The sequence below is a fragment of the Quercus suber genome, unplaced genomic scaffold, assembly GCF_002906115.3.
Source record: "Quercus suber isolate HL8 unplaced genomic scaffold, Cork oak 2.0 scaffold_324, whole genome shotgun sequence".
NCBI lineage: Eukaryota > Viridiplantae > Streptophyta > Magnoliopsida > Fagales > Fagaceae > Quercus > Quercus suber.
Window position 1 is genome coordinate 278,535 of NW_027069777.1, and position 19,977 is coordinate 298,511.

General features: G+C 38.9%; 2 protein-coding genes and 1 long non-coding RNA gene across 3 annotated transcripts; all 3 read left to right on the top strand.

Annotated features, from left to right (window-relative positions):
* The first annotated feature begins 406 nt into the window (after positions 1-406).
* LOC111996262 (uncharacterized) lies at positions 407-1,783 on the top strand. Its single transcript, XM_024028221.2, has one exon. The coding sequence runs from the start codon at positions 557-559 to the stop codon at positions 1,622-1,624; it is 1,068 nt and encodes a 355-aa protein (XP_023883989.1). The 5' UTR covers positions 407-556; the 3' UTR covers positions 1,625-1,783.
* Positions 1,784-16,015: 14,232 nt separating this feature from the next.
* LOC111996291 (uncharacterized) lies at positions 16,016-19,977 on the top strand. Its single transcript, XR_010632841.1, has 2 exons — positions 16,016-16,134; positions 19,223-19,977. It is a non-coding gene; the product is annotated as an uncharacterized LOC111996291 (long non-coding RNA).
* On the top strand, positions 16,145-18,647 carry LOC136071546 (protein ALP1-like). The gene is made up of 3 exons (XM_065782980.1): positions 16,145-17,640; positions 17,748-17,973; positions 18,055-18,647. Exons 1-3 carry the CDS (start codon positions 17,569-17,571, stop codon positions 18,228-18,230), a joined length of 474 nt encoding a protein of 157 aa, XP_065639052.1. The 5' UTR covers positions 16,145-17,568; the 3' UTR covers positions 18,231-18,647.

Sequence of the window (19,977 nt, forward strand, 5' to 3'; positions counted from 1 at the left end):
AATTGCAATTTTATAATTCCTTAATTACAATTAGGAATAGAGGATTTAAAAATTAGATACCTCAGTTGGAAATATTAAAAGATAGCACAATTGTGGCACAACTGTCCACAAGGCAGATTGTAAATAAAAAACAAATAGTGGGTACAAAAGTAACAAACAGTCCATCACAATCTAAAACGCAAAATTTACAAAATTTGAAGCATTTTATGTGGTGTGTCATTAGAATTACTCTCCATTAGACTTGGCAATTTTCACTCTCTTATTAAGGTTTTTTTTTTTGTATTCTAGCTGTTTTTGTTTTTTTTTTTTTTTTTTTGGGGGTTGGGTCAAGACCTTTCTGAGTCTCCCTTTGAATATTTTGGCTCTAGTCTAATATTTCAGGTTGAGAAGTCTCCTTCCCCCTTCTCAACTTTTTAGTTTTTACCCCCGCTCCCCTTACTTAGGCTCCCCCAATTTCTTTAAGCTTTAAAGCCCTTCATATAAACCACAAAACCCTACACTCTCTAATCTCAGCTCCCCAACAGAACCCAAAACCAAAACAAAAAAATAAAAAGAGATGTCTCAGCAATCCTCTCCATTCCCCTCTTGCTTTCGCCCCTCCAATAATGAAACCCACAAATCTCTACCGCCGCCGCCGCCCCCGCCGCCCACCTCCGGCAACCCCAACCTCACCACCTGCCTCTACCACACTGCCCTTGGCCTTTTCTCTCTAACCTGGTCTCGCTCTCTCCTTGGCCGCTCTCTTCACCTTAATCTCCTCCCCCGTCATCACCACATATTCGACTCTCCTCCTATTTCTTCTTCTTCTCCTTCTTCCCAATACACTTTCCACCTCCACATTAAACCCCTTATTTTCTGGAAAAAGCATGGATCCAAAAGGCTCAACGCCAATACTCAAATTTTTTGGGACCTTACCAGAGCCAAGTTCGGGTCTGGACCTGAACCCCAATCCAAGTTCTACATAGCCGTAGTTGTTGACAATGAAATTACCCTTCTCGTTGGAGACTCCACCAAAGAAGCCTATGCCAAAACCAAAGCCCAAAGGCCTAAAACTAACCAAGTTCTTGTCTTGAAAAGAGAGCATGTCTTTGCCAACAAAATCTACACCACGAGAGCAAGATTTGGAGGCAAAACCAGGGAAATACAAATAGATTGCGGGTACAATGATAACACCAGGCTCAGTTTCAGCGTGGATAACAAAAGGGTCTTGCAGATAAAGCGCCTAAAGTGGAAATTCAGAGGCAATGAGAGAATTGAAGTTGATGGGGTGCCTGTACAGATCTCATGGGACGTGTACAACTGGTTGTTCGAGAAAGACAACGATGATAGACACGCGGTTTTCATGTTCAGGTTTGAAGGAGATGAAGATAGAGAGAAGGAAGCGAATTCTTCTTCGGGTGAGAAAAATGGGATGGCTTTGTGGCCGCAACAGAGCTGGAGCTATGGCTTGAGTGGGATCGAATGGAGAAAGATGAGGAAAAGCTTGTCATCGTCTTCGACTTCTATGTGGTCTTCGGCAGGGTCTTCTGGAGGAAGCTCTGTAATGGAATGGGCCAGCACAGAGGAGAGTGAATTGGGCGGCCCATCTGGGTTTTCATTGCTGGTTTATGCTTGGAAGAGATGAAAAAGCTGTGGAGAAAAAGGTTTTGGCTGGATTATCTTTCACAACTTTGGTATTGTTTAATTGATTAGTTTGTTTTCACTAACTCATTTGTTCATGAACATAGAAGAATAAAGCAATTTTCGAGATAATATATATATATATGGATTTCATTTATACATACATAGCTAGATCTAACAGCTTCTTTTAAAGAGTACTGAAATTAATGCTTTTCTCTTTCTTGTGGTATTTATTGTTCTTGGATCACTAGTACAAGAATGTATTTTTTTTTTGGTTATGATTTTGGTGTAAATTAAGTTGTCAAGCATTTTGATAAATGCAAAACAGAAGTGATTGACTATAATTGTTGACTGTTTGCTACTTGCTCTCATCTCAAATTCGAATTGTTTTTTTCATCCATAGTTTTAGTTAATGTTAAATTGTTAAACAACAACCAAATAAATAAATAAATAAAAAGAGAAAGAGGAAAGAAGACAATCTGGTTGATCTTTCTTGCTAGCTTTTTTCTGAGTATGATGAGGCATGAGTTGTCCGATCTATGTTGGAACAGTAGGTGCGAAATTTTCCAAGGATCCGACCATAAGACAAGGCACATGTGAGGTGGGGTCTTTTTTTTCTTTTGCGAGATTTCTTGGGGTTGGTTAAGTGAGTGTTTTTTTACTACATATATATTATATGTACAACATCAAACCTACTGTAACGAATCTCAACCGCTAGTTTGGTTGATAATGTATTGGATCACTAAAAAAAGTGACTTGAGTTGTACGGTAAAGTTTCGCTGGAAGGGTGTTGAAAATTGCGACGGTCATATTTTATGAAACAGCTGATTCGAAACGGCGTGGAAAGAGAAAGGAAATGGCCAAATGAGTGCTTGGTTGGAAACTACGGAAATATTGTAACGTTCACTGTTTGAACACATGACAATTGTTTTTTGTCAGCTGGCTTTGTTTTCTGGTGGACTAGTCAGTCCCGTGAATCTATAGAATTATTTTTTCTTTTTCTTTTTTTTTTGAAAATCTTTTTTTTCCCAATCTCATCTGTGGAATTACCTCTTTTTTTCCTTTTTTTTTTTTTTTTTACGAGAGGAAAAAGGAAAAAAAAAAAAAAAAAAAATTATTTTATTTATTATGTTGTACTGCTTTACAATATACCAAATATCTCAAATTTTATTAATTCACCATTTCATTTAAACTTTTTTACAATTTTTTATAATTTATATACTTTTTCTTTATTCATATTTAGTGGTTCTCTTCCTCCTACAACAACCACAACCCTCCTATAATCAAAATCCCAATCCATCAACCACTGTCACCAAACTCACCACTCCACCACCACTACACCACACACACTACCACCAACAACCCACAAATTCATCATGAGTCAAAATAAATAAAAAAATAAAAAAAGCAACCTCACCACCCCATCACTGCTGCACCACACACACCACCACTAGCAACCCACAAAAACCTACAAATCCACCACCACCACAATCGCCAATAAACCCACAAACTCACTGTGAACCACCAACAAAAAAAAAAAAGAAATCTAGTAACCCCACCAACAAACCCAATGATTTCACCATGAACCACAAACACACCGTGAATCACCGATCTCACCATTCTTGTCCATAGCAATGCTGATCTCATTATTCTCACCCATAGCAACCTAGCCACCACAAATAAATAGAAACCTGCTACAATAATGGCTACAAGCATCCATTTACTTAGCAATACCACCCTGTTAAAGCTCAATATGGGTGTGTGGTTGGAAAATAGCAATTTGGGAGAGTTTTGCACCCAATGTAATTACTCACTCTCCCCTCACTAAATATTTTTATTAGTTTGACTATTTTACCTTTTTCCCCCTTTTTTATATAATGATTGAGATTGAAAGTTGCTTTTTTCAACTGCTTTTTTCAACTCTCAATCTCAGTCATTGAAAGCTATTAAATTAGGTAGTATTGCACTTGATCTTAATCCGTATAACGGTAGAGGCCTAGAAGGTGAGAAGGGAGCATTAGCTCCATTGTAAATTTTGCACATTTTAATTATATATATATATATATATTGTAGGCAAAAATGCAATTTACACCCATTAACTTTGCCCAAAAATTATTTTAATCCTTTAAGTTTGAAGTTGTCATTTTAGTCTTGCAACTTTACCCCATAATCATTTTAGTCCTTTAAGTTTGAAAATTGTCATTTTAGTCTTGTAACTTAACTTAAAAATCATTTTAGTCTTATAAGTTGATAATTTAAAGTGATTTTTGGGCAAAGTTACTGCACTAAGTGAGTTATTAAGAGATTAAAAGGATTTTACTTGACTAAAATAACTAACTTTAAACTTAAAAGACTAAAATGATTTTGGGCAAAATTACCAGACTAAAACTACAAACTTCAAACTAAGGGACCAAAATAATTCTTAAGCAAAGTTAGTAGGTGTAAATTGTATTTTTACCGTTTAAAAAAAAATCCAAAATATGAATATGTAACATGCTCTTCAAATCTTGCCTTACATGTAGGAAGTGATTATCAATGTTTGTTTTTTATGTTAGCTTTGCATGGTTTGATCAGCCATATTCCATTGCAAATTATTTGAACTTTTAGTGTCGTTTGATTAGCATATTGAAGTATTTTTCTGATCTTTTTATTTATTTATTTATTTTTCTTTTGCTAGGAAGGTTTCTATTTTATCAAAAGTTATGTATTGAACTGAAAAATATTTGTCCTGATAAATTGTTGATTTATTCTGTGAGGCATATAATTCTTTTACTGCTTCAAATCCTTAACTTCTAGAATTTCAGTATAATTGAATCACCGGAAAAGACAGCTCACGTTAGCAACAATTTGAAAAATGGGTCAAGCAATATATTCGTAAAAGAGGCAAAGGAAAACGACCTATAACATAGGTAAATTCACTGTGAAAAGCTCACAAAGTGCTTAACATTGTTCAAAAGAAAAATGTAAAGGGAAAAGAAAAAGGTGCTTTAGGTTTGCTTTTGTCTCATAACATAATTGTCTGATTTAAGAAATTGTGGGGGGAGTGGGATAAATGCTAAAGGCCCATGGGAAAGGAATAATGGAGGGAGAAGCACAGATCCAGCCCAAGGAAAGTGCAAGAGGTGTAAGACTGGCACCGAGAAAAGGAGAAAGTCAAAGTGTCTTATGGATAGCAAGGCCTAGCCCGTCGATATCTCCCGTTCCCACCTAGTACATGGCCGAAGCTGCCGAAGAAAATTTTGTCATCAGGCCACAGCCGAGGATACGAATGAGCAAGAGAAAGAGCCAACAACCGAAGAATTAGGAAAGGTAGAGCCTAAATTCAATAATAGTCACCTTCGCGTTAAATGATTGTTCACACTTTTCTCCACAAAAAGAAAAAAAAGAAAATGGCTGTTCACACATAACAAAGGCTGAATTCATTATTGATTGACCTGCCCCAGTAATGCCTCTTATCACTTACTCCTCAAAAGGTGGAGGAAACCTTTGATGGGACAAATATTATCTTATTTCCTCCACACAATCCTCCACAGGGAGAGAAGCAGAACTTGAATAAATAGGGCCCTTGTCCCATTTAGAAGGGGGATAGAAAAATCAGAGAGAAAAACTGTACAGAATGATTTCAGCTTGTAATCGTCTTCCTTGGCCAGCCAGACCGAATAGAATATAAAGTTGTTAGTTGTACCTCTTTCAATTGTGATATTAGTCTTTTAATTTGGATTCTTACCTAGTTCTCCCATTGTAAATCGTTCTATTCTTACCTAGTTCTCCCATTGTAAATCGTTCTCCCACAAATCATAAATTAATTGTCTTTCATTTACTTTCTTGTATTTTTTGATCCCACAGAAATAATTTAGATATTTAATTTTGTCTTGCTGCAAAAGTCTTCAGCTGTTGACCTTGTAGTTAAGTTGACTACACCCACGAGTTGCCTTGCCACTAGGTTAATCTGCTTGTCGGCCAGAAATTGGCCAAAAGTATAGCCAATCAAAGTTATCAATCTCTTTTATCAATATATATTCTACATAGTTTTTTTTTTTTTTGGTTTGAGAAACAATATTATTAATTCTACAGAGTTGAATCTAAAAAATTGTGACAGATGTTGTGTCAAAGTGATTATTAACTCTTATGGTAAGTGGTTATACCCTCTCACTCATGGAGGAATGATATGTCTACAACATTTTTACAACAAATCCTAAGTGGCAGGTTATTACTGGTTATTATTGTTGGGACAAAAAAGTAATCTTATTATTAGTTTCAAATTTGAACCAATAATAACTAACCACCTGTGATTTGTTGTAAAAATGTTGTAAAATTGTTGTAGACGTAGCATCTCTCTTCTTTATAGGGTCTAGTTAACAGGTGCTTTTAGGGTATTTATTAATAGATTATTTAAGGAAAGTGATAATACCACTTTAATAAGAAATATAAAAGGTTGTTAAAAAATTTAGTCATTTTTTTCTTTTCCTTTAAAAATAGTTACTAAACCAATGCTCTTAGAACATATGTTAACTTTTTAAAAAGAGTCTTGTTTCTTAAAAATAAATTTAGGATTCAAAAATAAATTAAGGAGTAAAAAAAAAAAAAAAACCAACTTGACTTGTGCCTTGAGCATATTATATTAACTGGATTTTTTTTGGGGGGGGGGGGGGGGGGTTAGGGGGGGGATTGTTGGTCAGGACATAGAGCAAAACTCTTTGTCTTCACTTGTTTTAGTTGTTTGATTTTGAATGGAATTTTTTTTTTTTTTTTTCATTTTCAGGCCACATATATGCAAGAGACCATGGTTTTTACTAAAAACGATTCTCTGGTCTAAGAGTGTGCATGGGCTGAGTTAGGTCAAGTTGAGAAGTTTTTTCCATCCAACCCACCATAATCAAGTTGAAAAAAAACCCAACCCACCTAGATTGGGTTAGAATTTTTTTTTTCTTTTTAAATTAAGCATTAGAACAATACCAACACAAATGAAGGAACATTTATAACCTAATAAACCTGAGCATAACACCAAACTAACACAAACTATTTTATTAGTGAATCGAAGTTCAAATCAACACAAATAACAATAGATTTATAATATTATAAATTTGTTGGCAGTGCATCAAATTAACACAAATAATCAAACCAAATAGTTTTATTTGCTACTGTAGGGACTCAGTTTGGATTGACCCTGAGTATGAATGGGTTTTCAGCCCAACAAGCCCAAAAAATAAATTTATAGAGAGTGGGTTAAAGGTTTAGGCGCTGGCCGTCGTTCATCAAGCATCAACTCTCATTTATAAAAAGATACTTAGAGTTTCTTTACAACTGGGAGGATGCTCCTCGGCCATGGGCCGAGGAGACCTTTTGCTTCTCTTTTTTTCCCCCCCCCTTTTTTACTTTACTTGCTTTCCTTATATAGTCTTCATCTTCCTATCTCCTTATTCCATCTGTTGATCATTTATTTGCCTCTCTTCTGGCCCTCCGTCCCATCAGAGGCCTTATTAGTACTTGAGTGGTTCACTCTGATCAACATTGCCCTGCTAAGGGGTTATATCCCCATTAATGCGGCCAGGGGGGGTTAGGTGAATGCATTAAATGCGAGGGTGACAGCTTACTTTGGGCTTGGTCTTTCCCGAAAATCACCCTCGTCAGGCCAAGGATGAGGAGGTTCTCGGCGTGGATTGGGAAAAGAGGCTTTCCCCAATTTAGCCTTGAATAGTTAGTGTTCCTCGGCATGGGCCTTGGGCCTTGCTACCCAATGGGCCGAGGTTGTCAGGCCCACGGGCCCCATAATAGCCCCTCAAAACCCTGCTGCACGTTCCCTCGGACGGGGAGGAGGGTTTTGATACCTGCGGGCCCTCTAGACGAGTCGCCCCACTTCGGTTCGTGTTAATGCTGGCGGCTTTTTGACTGCCCGATGCGTGTTTTTAGCGTTTCAAGACTTAATGGGTGCCCACATTAAATTTTGACGGCACCACGTTTCCCACTTTCAACGGTATGATCTCTTGCTTTTATGAACAAGCGGTTACATTTGGGGAACCTAAGGGGGAGTATAAGTACCTGTTTGAACCGCCTGGTTTCATCATTTTCGCGCTTACAACCATTGATGCGTATGACTTAAGTCTAGTTCAACTTGCACTCTTCCTGAAGAGAATCGCCATACTTCTGTAAGTCTTCTTTTTCTAGCGACCCCAAATTTCCTTGATTTTACTCCTCCTTTTCTTCTTTTAGAACTTTTAGTCATCTTTAGGGAATTACTTATGAGAAATCTTGGGTTAACCCCTTATTGGAATCAGGAAGACACTGGATGAGACGAACCCTATCATCCCTTATCTTCATATAGTACGTCTTACCCCTCAGGTGATGAAGGTTGTAACACCAGTTCACATCGTGGTGAGTCAGTCTCAGCCACATTTTCTCATTCAGGGTATCTACACACCCTAATATCCTAAATACATTCACGGCACACTGAGTAGGAGCCAGGCGAAAATGCCTAAGGTAATTGAGAGTTACTGGCCTCATAGGGATTCTCATCCCTCTTTCTACGAAAGCAACTATTGGGATCACAACTTCACCCTCTCTCCTCTTAAGGTACCACTCCCCTTCTTCACAGTACTTCAAACTCACATTATTGGATATTCCATAGTCGACAATGAATTTGTTCATCATCTCGTCGGACTCAACCAACTTCTTAAACTTATCCATTCCCTAAAGATGACTAAAAGTTCTANTTATTATTTCATAAACAGAAACATTACAAATTACAATTAGAGGCTCAGGCAGGTGTGTTTCATACACAAATTTACAAGCTAATCCTACCAGCTATTTCTACAATCAGAGGCCTAGGTGGAGCCGCCCTAAAAAAGCTAGCCGGTGGGAAGTGTCAAGCCGTCCCTTTATTGGTATAAAGAGAATGGGAGAGCTTGACACAAAAGGCAAAGAAGGGGGAGAGCCATCATGTTTCCAGGCCACCGACAACTCCCTTCTCGGCCAGGCGGAGCTGGAACAAAGAGAGGAGCAGATGTAGGGGCTCCGGGACACCTTCCCCCATGATGTTCCCTTGATTCTCTCCAATCCTCACGAGTGTTGGCCATTGGAGACGGCAACACTCGAGCACCGCCCATGAGGTGAATTCGTACTTCTTCTTCGTCGGGGGTGTGCTCCGAGGAAAGACGTTAGGTACTCTAACAACATCCCTCCGAGCCACCTTGTAGGGCGCCATCGGGGTTACGCCTAGATTCTGCCGCACCGAAAGCCCAGTGGGGGCTACGGCCATACCGGCTTTTGCCAGTTCCAGTCACAATTCCGGCGGGGTTGTTAAAAGGGCTTGGGAAGTTGGAAGAAGGTGTTCTATTTTTCTGTTTGTGTTGAAAGGTCCATGGGTTGTGGAGAAACCATCTCGCCACCTTTTATAGGGGGTGGGGGTTGGTGAGAATTAATTTATGCAGAGTTCGAAAAGAGAATTATCAGCTGGGCTAATAATGAAGCTATCAATTTTCAAGGAGGCCATAGACCGTTGGATTCGTGTTAATTTACGAGGACATTAATGAAGGCGCGTTTCGCGCACCGAAGTGTCAAGCGCGGAACACGAGCGGACAATGGGCGCTTCATAAATGAAAAAGATGGGGCCTTGAGCTGGAGGCGAGATCAACGCCACGTGTAAAGATCATAATCTGACCCAAGAAGGAATCACCTCCAGTAAAGCGATTCGAGGACAAACCTCTACTTACAGAAAAATAGAAGTGGTAGACAGAACCAAGGTATTGCATGGTCCTCGGACCCAAGCCTATGGTAAAACTATACACACCATTATACCTGGGTACTAGACAGAACCAAGGTATTGCATGGTCCTCGGACCCAAACCTATGGGGAAATTAGATACTTACAGAAAAATAGAAGTGGTAGACAGAACCAAGGTATTGCATGGTCCTCGGACCCAAGCCTATGGTAAAACTATACACACCATTATACCTGGGTACTAGACAGAACCAAGGTATTGCATGGTCCTCGGACCCAAACCTATGGGAAACTAGATACTTACCGAAAAATAGAAGTGGTAGACAGAACCAAGGTATTGCATGGTCCTCGGACCCAAGCCTATGGTAAAACTATACACACCATTATACCTGGGTACTAGACAGAACCAAGGTATTGCATGGTCCTCGGACCCAAGCCTATGGTAAAACTATACACACCATTATACCTGGGTACTAGACAGAACCAAGGTATTGCATGGTCCTCGGATCCAAACCTATGGGAAACTAGATACTTACAGAAAAATAAAAGTGGTAGACAGAACCAAGGTATTGCATGGTCCTCGGACCCAAGCCTATGGTAAAACTATACACACCATTATACCTGGGTACTAGACAGAACCAAGGTATTGCATGGTCCTCGGACCCAAACCTATGGGAACTAGATACTACAGAAAAATAAGTGGTAGACAGAACCAAGGTATTGCATGGTCCTCGGACCCAAGCCTATGGTAAAACTATACACACCATTATACCTGGGTACTAGACAGAACCAAGGTATTGCATGGTCCTCGGACCCAAACCTATGGGGAAACTAGATACTTACAGAAAAATAGAAGTGGTAGACAGAACCAAGGTATTGCATGGTCCTCGGACCCAAACCTATGGAAAACTAGATACTTATAGAAGAATGGAAGTACTAGACATAACCAAGGTATTGCATGGTCCTCGGACCCAAACCTATGGAAAACTAGATACTTATAGAAGAATGGAAGTACTAGACATAACCAAGGTATTGCATGGTCGTCGGACCCAAACCTATGGAAAACTAGATACTTATAGAAGAATGGAAGTACTAGACATAACCAAGGTATTGCATGGTCCTCGGACCCAAACCTATGGAAAACTAGACACTTATAGAAAAATAGAAGTGGTAGACAGAACCAAGGTATTGCATGGTCCTCGGACCCAAGCCTATGGTAAAACTATACACACCATTATACCTGGGTACTAGACAGAACCAAGGTATTGCATGGTCCTCGGATCCAAACCTATGGGGAAACTAGATACTTACAGAAAAATAAAAGTGGTAGACAGAACCAAGGTATTGCATGGTCCTCGGACCCAAGCCTATGGTAAAACTATACACACCATTATACCTGGGTACTAGACAGAACCAAGGTATTGCATGGTCCTCGGACCCAAACCTATGGGGAAACTAGATACTTACAGAAAAATAGAAGTGGTAGACAGAACCAAGGTATTGCATGGTCCTCGGACCCAAGCCTATGGTAAAACTATACACACCATTATACCTGGGTACTAGACAGAACCAAGGTATTGCATGGTCCTCGGACCCAAACCTATGGGGAAACTAGATACTTACAGAAAAATAGAAGTGGTAGACAGAACCAAGGTATTGCATGGTCCTCGGACCCAAACCTATGGAAAACTAGATACTTATAGAAGAATGGAAGTACTAGACATAACCTAGGTATTGCATGGTCCTCGGACCCAAACCTATGAAAAACTAGATACTTATAGAAGAATGGAAGTACTAGACATAACAAGGTATTGCATGGTCCTCGGACCCAAACCTATGGAAAACTAGACACTTATAGAAAAATAGAAGTACTAGGCATAACCAGGGTATTGCATGGTTCTCGGACTCGAACCCATGGAGAAAATAACTATCTGAAGAAAAACCAAAGCGTCACTTAGAGTCAAGCTATAATACGGTCTTTAGATTCATATTTGAAGGATAACAGATGGTTTCATGAGGCTAACTCTAGAATAGAGTACGAATATTAAGCAGAATACAATAGTAAAGCAAACAAAAGAAAATATCATTAGTTGAAGCGAAGTATTAAGTATTCAGTTCAAACGGAAAGTATACAACTCCCTTACAACGCACTGAGGCAAGAAACAAAATGAGATAAAAGAGAAAATAAACAAATTTATCCTATGTCGTATACTAGTCTCCTTGACTCAGTAGGCAAATTAAGTCAATAAGTAAATCAAAAGGCTTTGGCCAAGGCCTAAGGGCTGGTCTCGAAAGGTCCGCCGGAGGACTTGCCACGTCTTGTGGTATTCCTTGACCCTCGGGTATAACTTCCCCAACGCTCTCTGGGGCTCAACCTCCTCGGATGGTTGGTCAGTTAACGGTGTATCCTCGACGGTCTTATCGTGACTCTCAACCGCTAGTGATGAGGACCCCTCCTCGGGCGCAGCAGGTGCAACCTCGCGAATGGCAATAGGGTAATATACCCTGTCCTCCCTCCTAAGATCAGATGAGACATCAACCCCTGCTTGGTTGAGGGCTTCATGCCAGGTCTGAGAACAGTAATGCCTGCACACTGCAGGAACTTGAGCCCGAAGGGTGGCTTCAGTCTTAGCCACCTCATCTGCGAAAGCATTCTCCTCTGCCTGTTCTACAGAGCGCTCAGCGTCTATTTTTGCAAATACCGCCTCTCTTTGGCTCTCACAACCTCGTCCCTGGCATACTCGGCAACACCTTTCTCATGGATTGCCGCGGTCAACTTTCCCTTCATATAGGTAATGTTCTCTTTGGCAGTCTGTAATTGACCCTCAACGTCTTGCAAGCGATTAGTTTGATCCTTAGCTTGCTTCCTGGCCACGGCTAGTTCGGAGACAGCAGTATCCCTGGCCTTCGTCATCTCTTCCAGATCCTCGGTCGCCTTTTTTAGGTCGGCCTCAGACCTCTTGAGAGTATTGGCAGCCTCAAGAACTTGTCACGCTCTTGCGCTAAGGCATTGCTATGGTCATCGACCTCCTCGCCTAACCTGAAAAGGGCCTGGATAGCCTGCCAATAAAAACGAGTAACTCCGTAAAGAGAAAGGAAGACATTAAGTGACAAACTTTGAATAAAGTGAATAGGTGCCAAAGGACCCACCATTCCTAGATACTTCTTAAGGTCGAGGACAACCTCTACCCCACTCATATTTCTTAGCTCGGCCATGTCAGTGGGAAGAAGAAGAGATTTCTCCAGGGCCTCGGCTACAAGAGCCCCCTGGGCTCCTTGAGATTCCTGCATCGACGCGTTATCCATCAGGGGCTGATCATGGAGCATGGCAGCGGGCAGCCAGGCTTGAGCCTCGGATTGCTGGATGGCCTTCTTACTCTTCCGTTGATCACCGAGTTTCAATTGCTTCGGAGGCCTGCGAATCCTACCCTCCTCGGGCGGGGAATGGGATTTGCTCCCATCCATTGGCTCCTTACCCTTGGAAAGTCTCTTCCTCTTCGGGTCATGAGACTCGGTCTGAGGGTCTGTTATTGTGGGAGCAGAAGACGACCTAGTTTGCACAGTTAAAATCTGGGGCGGAGGTGCTGGGGGCTGGGGCTGCGACTCTTCTGGTACACCTTTCTTGGAACCGCCTTTGAGCAGGTCAAGAAGATTGGTGTGGGGCTGTCTTTTTAAACCCATCTCAGTCGGAGTACCAACTCTTAGGGACTGGAGATCGGCTTCGGACAAATGAGGATCTCCTAGATCACCAGAGGGATCCTCGGACTGATCAGCTAGGTTGAACACGCTATATTCGTCCTCAGAAGAACTCAGTTCGACCACCTCCCTTGCCTTCTTAGATAGTCCTTCCTCGGCCACCGTTACTTGCTGGGATGAGGAGGGACCTGCTAACGGAACGCCTTCAGGTATATAAGACCCCTCAGTAAATGCAAAACCGTCTTCCACCACAGTGATCTGCGTAAGCCGAGGGTCACGAGCTTTAATTACGTGCTTCGGGACTGGGAATGATTTCTGAGCAGGGTCGCATCCGAGGATGTGATGAGCAGCTCTGACCTGGTTATCAGTTTCGTTTAGGAAAAGGTCCGACCTAAGAACTGTCTCCAAATCCGCTTTGTTAACCAGATGGAAATGACGTGCAAAGGCGTGCAGATCTGTGACAAGAAAAGTGAAACTCCTATGGTTAATCAACCAAATCAAATATACAGTTATAAAACTTGAAAATACTGTAACCTAGATCGTCTTTTACTTCGGATATCCTACCTGGCTCTCCCTCTACTGTTGGGCAATGAAAACCGTTGTGCCACTCTCCCGGCACTATGAGAAATCTTGGGTTAACCCCTTATTGGAATCAGGAAGACACTGGATGAGACGAACCCTATCATCCCTTATCTTCATATAGTACGTCTTACCCCTCAGGTGATGAAGGTTGTAACACCAGTTCACATCGTGGTGAGTCAGTCTCAGCCACATTTTCTCATTCAGGGTATCTACACACCTCATATTTCATATCAAGATTTCTCTCTTCGCTGTCAAATCTTTTTTTTTTTTTTTTTTTTCAACCTTCTGTAAAACGACTACTCAGAACACTCGCCTAGTGCGCCGGCCAGCACCCTAATCCTCCCCACAGACGGCGCCAATTGTAGGGACTCAGTTTGGATTGACCCTGAGTATGAATGGGTTTTCAGCCCAACAAGCCCAAACAATAAATTTATAGAGAGTGGGTTAAAGGTTTAGGCGCTGGCCGTCGTTCATCAAGCATCAACTCTCATTTATAAAAAGATACTTAGAGTTTCTTTACAACTGGGAGGATGCTCCTCGGCCATGGGCCGAGGAGGCCTTTTGCTTCTCTTTTTTTCCTCCCCCCCTTTTTTACTTTACTTGCTTTCCTTATATAGTCTTCATCTTCCTATCTCCTTATTCCATCTGTTGATCATTTATTTGCCTCTCTTTTGGCCCTCCGTCCCATCAGAGGCCTTATCAGTACTCGAGTGGTTCACTCTGATCAACATTGCCCTGCTAAGGGGTTATATCCCCATTAATGCGGCCAGGGGAGTTAGGTGAATGCATTAAATGCGAAGGTAACAGCTTACTTTGGGCTTGGTCTTTCCCGAAAATCACCCTTGTCAGGCCGAGGATGAGGAGGTTCTCGGCATGGATTGGGAAAAGAGGCTTTCCCCAATTTAGTCTTGAATAGTTAGTGTTCCTCGGCATGGGCCTTGGGCCTTGCTACCCGATGGGCCGAGGTTGTCAGGCCCACGGGCCCCACAGCTACCCTTGCTATTTGAAAATTCTCAGAGATAGCACCACCATACACAAATTATCAAACCAAATGACATTTTATTTAGTTAGTAAGATATCAAATAGTTCTATCCTAACTTAATTGAAAAATAAAATAAACATGAACTAGTTGTATTATTCTATAGTTAGTAGGATATCATATAGTTTGATACCAACTTAGTTGATAAATAAAAGATTAAATATATATTTTTTAAATATGTGGGTCGAGTTGAGGTAGGCGGATTTGTGAATCTACTGACCCACTGTAAATTTTTTTTTTTTGACAATCCAACCTAACTCACCAACCTTAAAAACCGACCTAACTCAACTGGTTGGGTTGAATCAGGATGATTTTGGTAGATCGGTGGGTTGACTGCACACCCCTAATCTAGTCTAATAAGATCAACCAGAGACTAAAGGTCAAACTGACTTTTAAACTTTGAAGCCGCATAATCTTAAGATTTTGAGTGAACCCCTTGAATTGTTGCTCAAAGTGTGGTTTTTCGTGTGTACAATTTTGAGAAAAGGGAGGCATGAATCAAATACTAATTACATGAATATATCATTTAATCGTTTTTACATAAAAGAATTTTCAATTTTTATAAGTTCTTGTGCAGGGCCAAATCTTTGAATGTCCTCTTCTAAAATAAAATAATAATAAAAAGTCTTTGAAAGTCCAATCTAATATACATATAAGTCTAAATCACGTGATATAAAACTTCTGCTTGGTACCAATTGCAAGGGCATAAATTGAAAACTCTCAGAAGATTAACTCTACAACATAAGATTAATATAACGGGTGTTTTACTAAGGGCCTGTTTGGATACTGTTTATTGCTAAAAATTGAAAACTAAAAATACTGTAGCAAAATAATTTTTAAATGTGTGAATAGTACCATAGAACCCAGTTTTAATTTAATATTTGCTGAAATCCGTACTTGTAGATCCCATAAATAGTGCACGGAACCCACAGAAAAAACACTAAACGCAGGCAGTTTCATTTTTCAGTGCAATCCAAACTCAACCTTAGGATCTGTTTGGATATCGCTTATTGCTGAAAATTAAAAACTTATTGCTGAAAATACTATAGCAAAATAATTTTAAAATGTGTGAATAGTGCCGTGGGATCTAGTTTTAAAGCAAAATTTACTGAATTCCGTACTTACGAGTCCTGTGAACAGTGCACAGGACCTAGCCAAAATAATGCAGACACACAAAACGCCACTCTTGCCGCTATCCAAACTCACATTAACGCTCTATTTGTTTCGCTGAAAAACTATCTATATAAATAGTTTTTCACATTTTCCAATGTTTAAATAGTTAATAGAAAACTATCTTTAATTAACAAAAAAAACCCTAATAAAAACAAGGCTTATTTTCTATGGGATGTTTTTCATTTTTTTTTTTTGGAAAACAATCTCTCTCACGCATCACATCTTCTATCAATATTATCTTTTTCTTTACCCTCTGTAGCCACGGGAAACAACTTATTTTGGCGCCTTCTCTGTCTCATAGTCTCACGGTAAGCTTTTAGTTTTCTCCATTCTCTTTGCTTTCTCTCTCCTCTCATATTTTCACCGTCTCTTTCATTCTTCTCTACAAAAACCCCAATTTTATAGTTTGCTCTCTGTGTTGCTAACAAACTAACAATATATATAGTAATTTCATGTTTTTATTAGTTTCTTGATTTCAATTTCAGTATTCCCATGTTCGGCGTTTTTTAATATTAAATTTTATAACCTTTGGCATTTGTTGTGGGGCCGGGGGTAGTTTGAGTTGAAAATTTGTATGAGAACAAATAGACTATAGTTTAGGTGTTTTATATGGTTTTTGATGTTTGTGTCTTATGATTTTGACAATCAAGCATGTGGGCATGCTCAGAAATCCATAGTTCTAATTATTGTTATTACTGTTTTCCATGATACAATTTGTTGTTCTGCCAACTCTATTCACAATTTAATCTCCTAAGATTTGCATGGCTGGTTCTTGTTCGTGTGTGTTTCAGTATACTTGATTTTATTCTTCTCGGTTTGATGGATTCTTGTTTGGACTACTGCTGAATTTTGGGCTTGCTTTTATTTTTTATCACTGTGAATTATGCGGATTGTGTAATGCTCTATTAGTAATATTAGAATCCTCTCTCAATGTTTAGGGAGTTAAAATTATTAAAGAGTTGTTTTTTTTTTTAGTTGTTGTTGTCCTTCTTGTATTAAGAAAGTTCCTCATTTGCCAATTGGAAATTAAGGAGTGAATTGAGTCGGGCATGTCAAATTAAGGTAATACTTGTTTAGTATCTCAGGTAGAACATCTCTAGCAGAATTAGTTTGCTAGATAAAGCTATATTTGAAACAGGATAGTCTCATCAAACTTATGGAGTGATGATGTTGTTACCTTATAGTTTAGTCTCATCAAACTTAAAGTGGTCATTTTTTTTATGAAGTGTTTTGTTTAGGTACCTGTATATGTGAATGCTTTCTTTAAGTACACATTTAATTCATACTCATCAAAAAAATTTTTTTTTTGGGAAATATAGATGGATAACCCATCATTTCCTGCTGCCATAATGGGGGCAGCTACATCTGTTATTGCTTTGGGTGTTGTTCTTTTGAAAGGACTAAGATCTAGGAGAGTTATGCCTAGAGAACCTCATGTCAATCGAGAGTATGAAAGAGAGACATATATGAATGATATTCTTTGTAGAGGTGATACGCGTTGTCTCTATCATATAAGGATGAGACCCATTGCTTTTTATGCGCTATGTAAAATTTTGAGCGAGAATAATCTACTTCAAGAGACCATTCATATGTCCATTAAAGAACAAGTGTTAATTTTTTTACACACTATTGGGCATGATGTGAGGTTCCGAGTTGTTGGTGGGAGGTTTTATAGATCAGTTGAGACAGTGCACTGATACTTTAGGCATGTCCTTAGAGCAGTCTTGCAATTATACAAACACATGATTAGAGAGCCTGACAAAGATACACCCTTGGAGATAAGAAATAGTAGCGGGTTTAACTTCTATTTTAAGGTAAATTCCAAAGGCCTTCATTTTCCTTTTTTTATTTATTTTTATTTATATATATATATACATATAAAGATAAAAGACAAAATGTAACATATATTGGTTGTAATTAGGATTGTGTGGGAGCTATTGATGGAACTCATGTCCGTGCATTTGTTCCAATTCAAATACAAGGAAGGTTTCGCAGCCAAAAGGATGGAACAACACAAAATGTCCTCGCTGCTCCTACCTTCGACTTAAAATTCATGTATGTATTAGCTGGTTGGGAAGGAAGTGCACATGATTCACGTGTCTTAAATGACGCACTCTCTAGGCCAAGGGGATTAAAAATTCCTGAAGGTATTATAGGAATAGAAAGTGATTTATTATGGATAATAGCTTTTGGAGTGATTTCTTTTCCTTTTGACTATGAACGTGTAGGTAAATATTATCTTGGTGATGCTGGTTATGGAGTTTGGAAAGGAATTATATCCCCTTATCATGGTGTTCGTTACCATTTGAAAGAGTTTAGTGATAATCCACCAAGAAATGACAAAGAATTATTCAATCTTCGCCATTCTTCTTTACGCGCATTAAGCGTTGTTTTGGGGTTTTGAAGAAACTTTTCTGTGTGTTAGATGCAAAACCTTTTTGGTCATTCCCAACACAAGTGGATGTAGTCTTAGCTTGTTGCATAATTCACAATCATATAATAGGAGTTGACCCTCTAGACTCAATTATGAGCAATGGGCTTCGTGGTAGTCCACTTGCAAATGACAGTACAAGTAGAAGAATCCAACAATCACAAAGGGAAGTCCAAGAAGAGAATAGAGAATGGGTTCAAAAATGGGATGATATTTGTCGTAAAATGTGGGAGGATTATAATGCTATGGAGTGATTTCATACTCTTTATATTAGTTGGTTGTGTAATGGATTTTTTTGGTTTCATATTATCAAGACTTTTATGTTACAATTATTTTTGTTTGTCATGGACACCCCCAGTTCATATTTTGTATTGAATATTATTTATATTATTTTTTCATTTTGTCTCTTTTTTTTTCTTTTTTTTTTCTTTTTTGTAAATATCATTGTAATAGAATTGCAATGGGAAATAAAAAGGATACTGATATGGTCAAGGACACCAAGACCAACTTCAGGTGGTCACAACTAATGCAGAATTTATTACTTGAGATACTTGCAGATAAGGCTCTTCATGGAAATAAGCAATCCAACACATTTAAACATGCATCATATGCTAAAGTTGCTGAAACAATTACTGAGAAATTTATGACTGAATGTACTCCAAAGCATGTGGAACATCGCTTTAAAACACTCAAAACCAATTGGAATACAATTGCATTACTTTGTAATAAGAAAAGCGAGTTTGGATGGAATGATGATTTGAAAATGATCACCTGTGATAGGACATTGTATGATGAAGAAGTCGAGGTTGAAACTTTTATTATTTTTATTTTATAGGTAGAAACTTTTTAGTTTGTATCATTGTAAGGTTTAATTTTTTTCATTATTCTTATTGCTCTCATATTAGTTTTTTTCTCTTTTCCTTTTTTTTTTTTTTTTAATTGTTTCTTTTCCTTTCTTTACATAGGCACATCCAAATCATGCACAATTTCTAAACAAGAAAATTGAGATGTTTGATGAGATGGCTTTGGTTGTGGGTAAGGATATGACTACAAGAGGTTTTTCCAAGGGAGTAGGTGATATAGGTGTAAAAGCATTGGATGACTCACCTCCTCTTGTTGATGCTGATGTTGATGACATATCCAAAAAGAAGCAAGTTGATCCCTCACATGTGGCCTCAAATGAAACAAGATCTCACAGGAAACAAAGTCATGCTACTATGATTGAAGATGCTGTTTACCAAGATTTGTCCATACAACTTGGTAAGGTTGCTTCTGCAATAGAAAAGATTTCTGAAAATCAACTAAATTTTGGTAGTCTTTATGAAGAAGTTATGAAGATGGATGGGTTTGAAGAAAATTGCTTGCATCTGCATTTGACCATTTGAATGGGGATGAAAAACAAACAAGGTCATTCATGTTGAAAAATGACAAGCTCCGTAGATAGTGGTTGCAGAACTTCTTTGACAATTATTTAAGCCAATTTTGATTATGTAGGTGCATTATTGTTAGAATTTATGCTTTTCTATTTGGACAATTTGGCATTTTGGTATTTATCAAACTATTTAGCGTCTAGTTTGTAGGTTTTGAGATCATTTTAATGGGTATTGGTTTGCAACTTTTAGTCCTTTTGTTTCATGGGCATGTGGATCTGGAAGTAACTTTTAGTCCTTTTGTTGGCTAAAAATTATTTTAATATGGAATGATTGGTTTGCCATTGTAA

Bases quoted from the DNA above. Each gene is read 5' to 3' on its own strand.
- LOC136071546 (XM_065782980.1), top strand. From the start codon at position 17,569: ATGATTAGAGAGCCTGACAAAGATACACCCTTGGAGATAAGAAATAGT. The intron at 17,641-17,747 runs GTAAATTCCAAA...GGTTGTAATTAG, and splicing joins GGTTTAACTTCTATTTTAAG to GATTGTGTGGGAGCTATTGA. The intron at 17,974-18,054 runs GTATTATAGGAA...ATGAACGTGTAG, and splicing joins GGGATTAAAAATTCCTGAAG to GTAAATATTATCTTGGTGAT.
- LOC111996262 (XM_024028221.2), top strand. From the start codon at position 557: ATGTCTCAGCAATCCTCTCCATTCCCCTCTTGCTTTCGCCCCTCCAAT.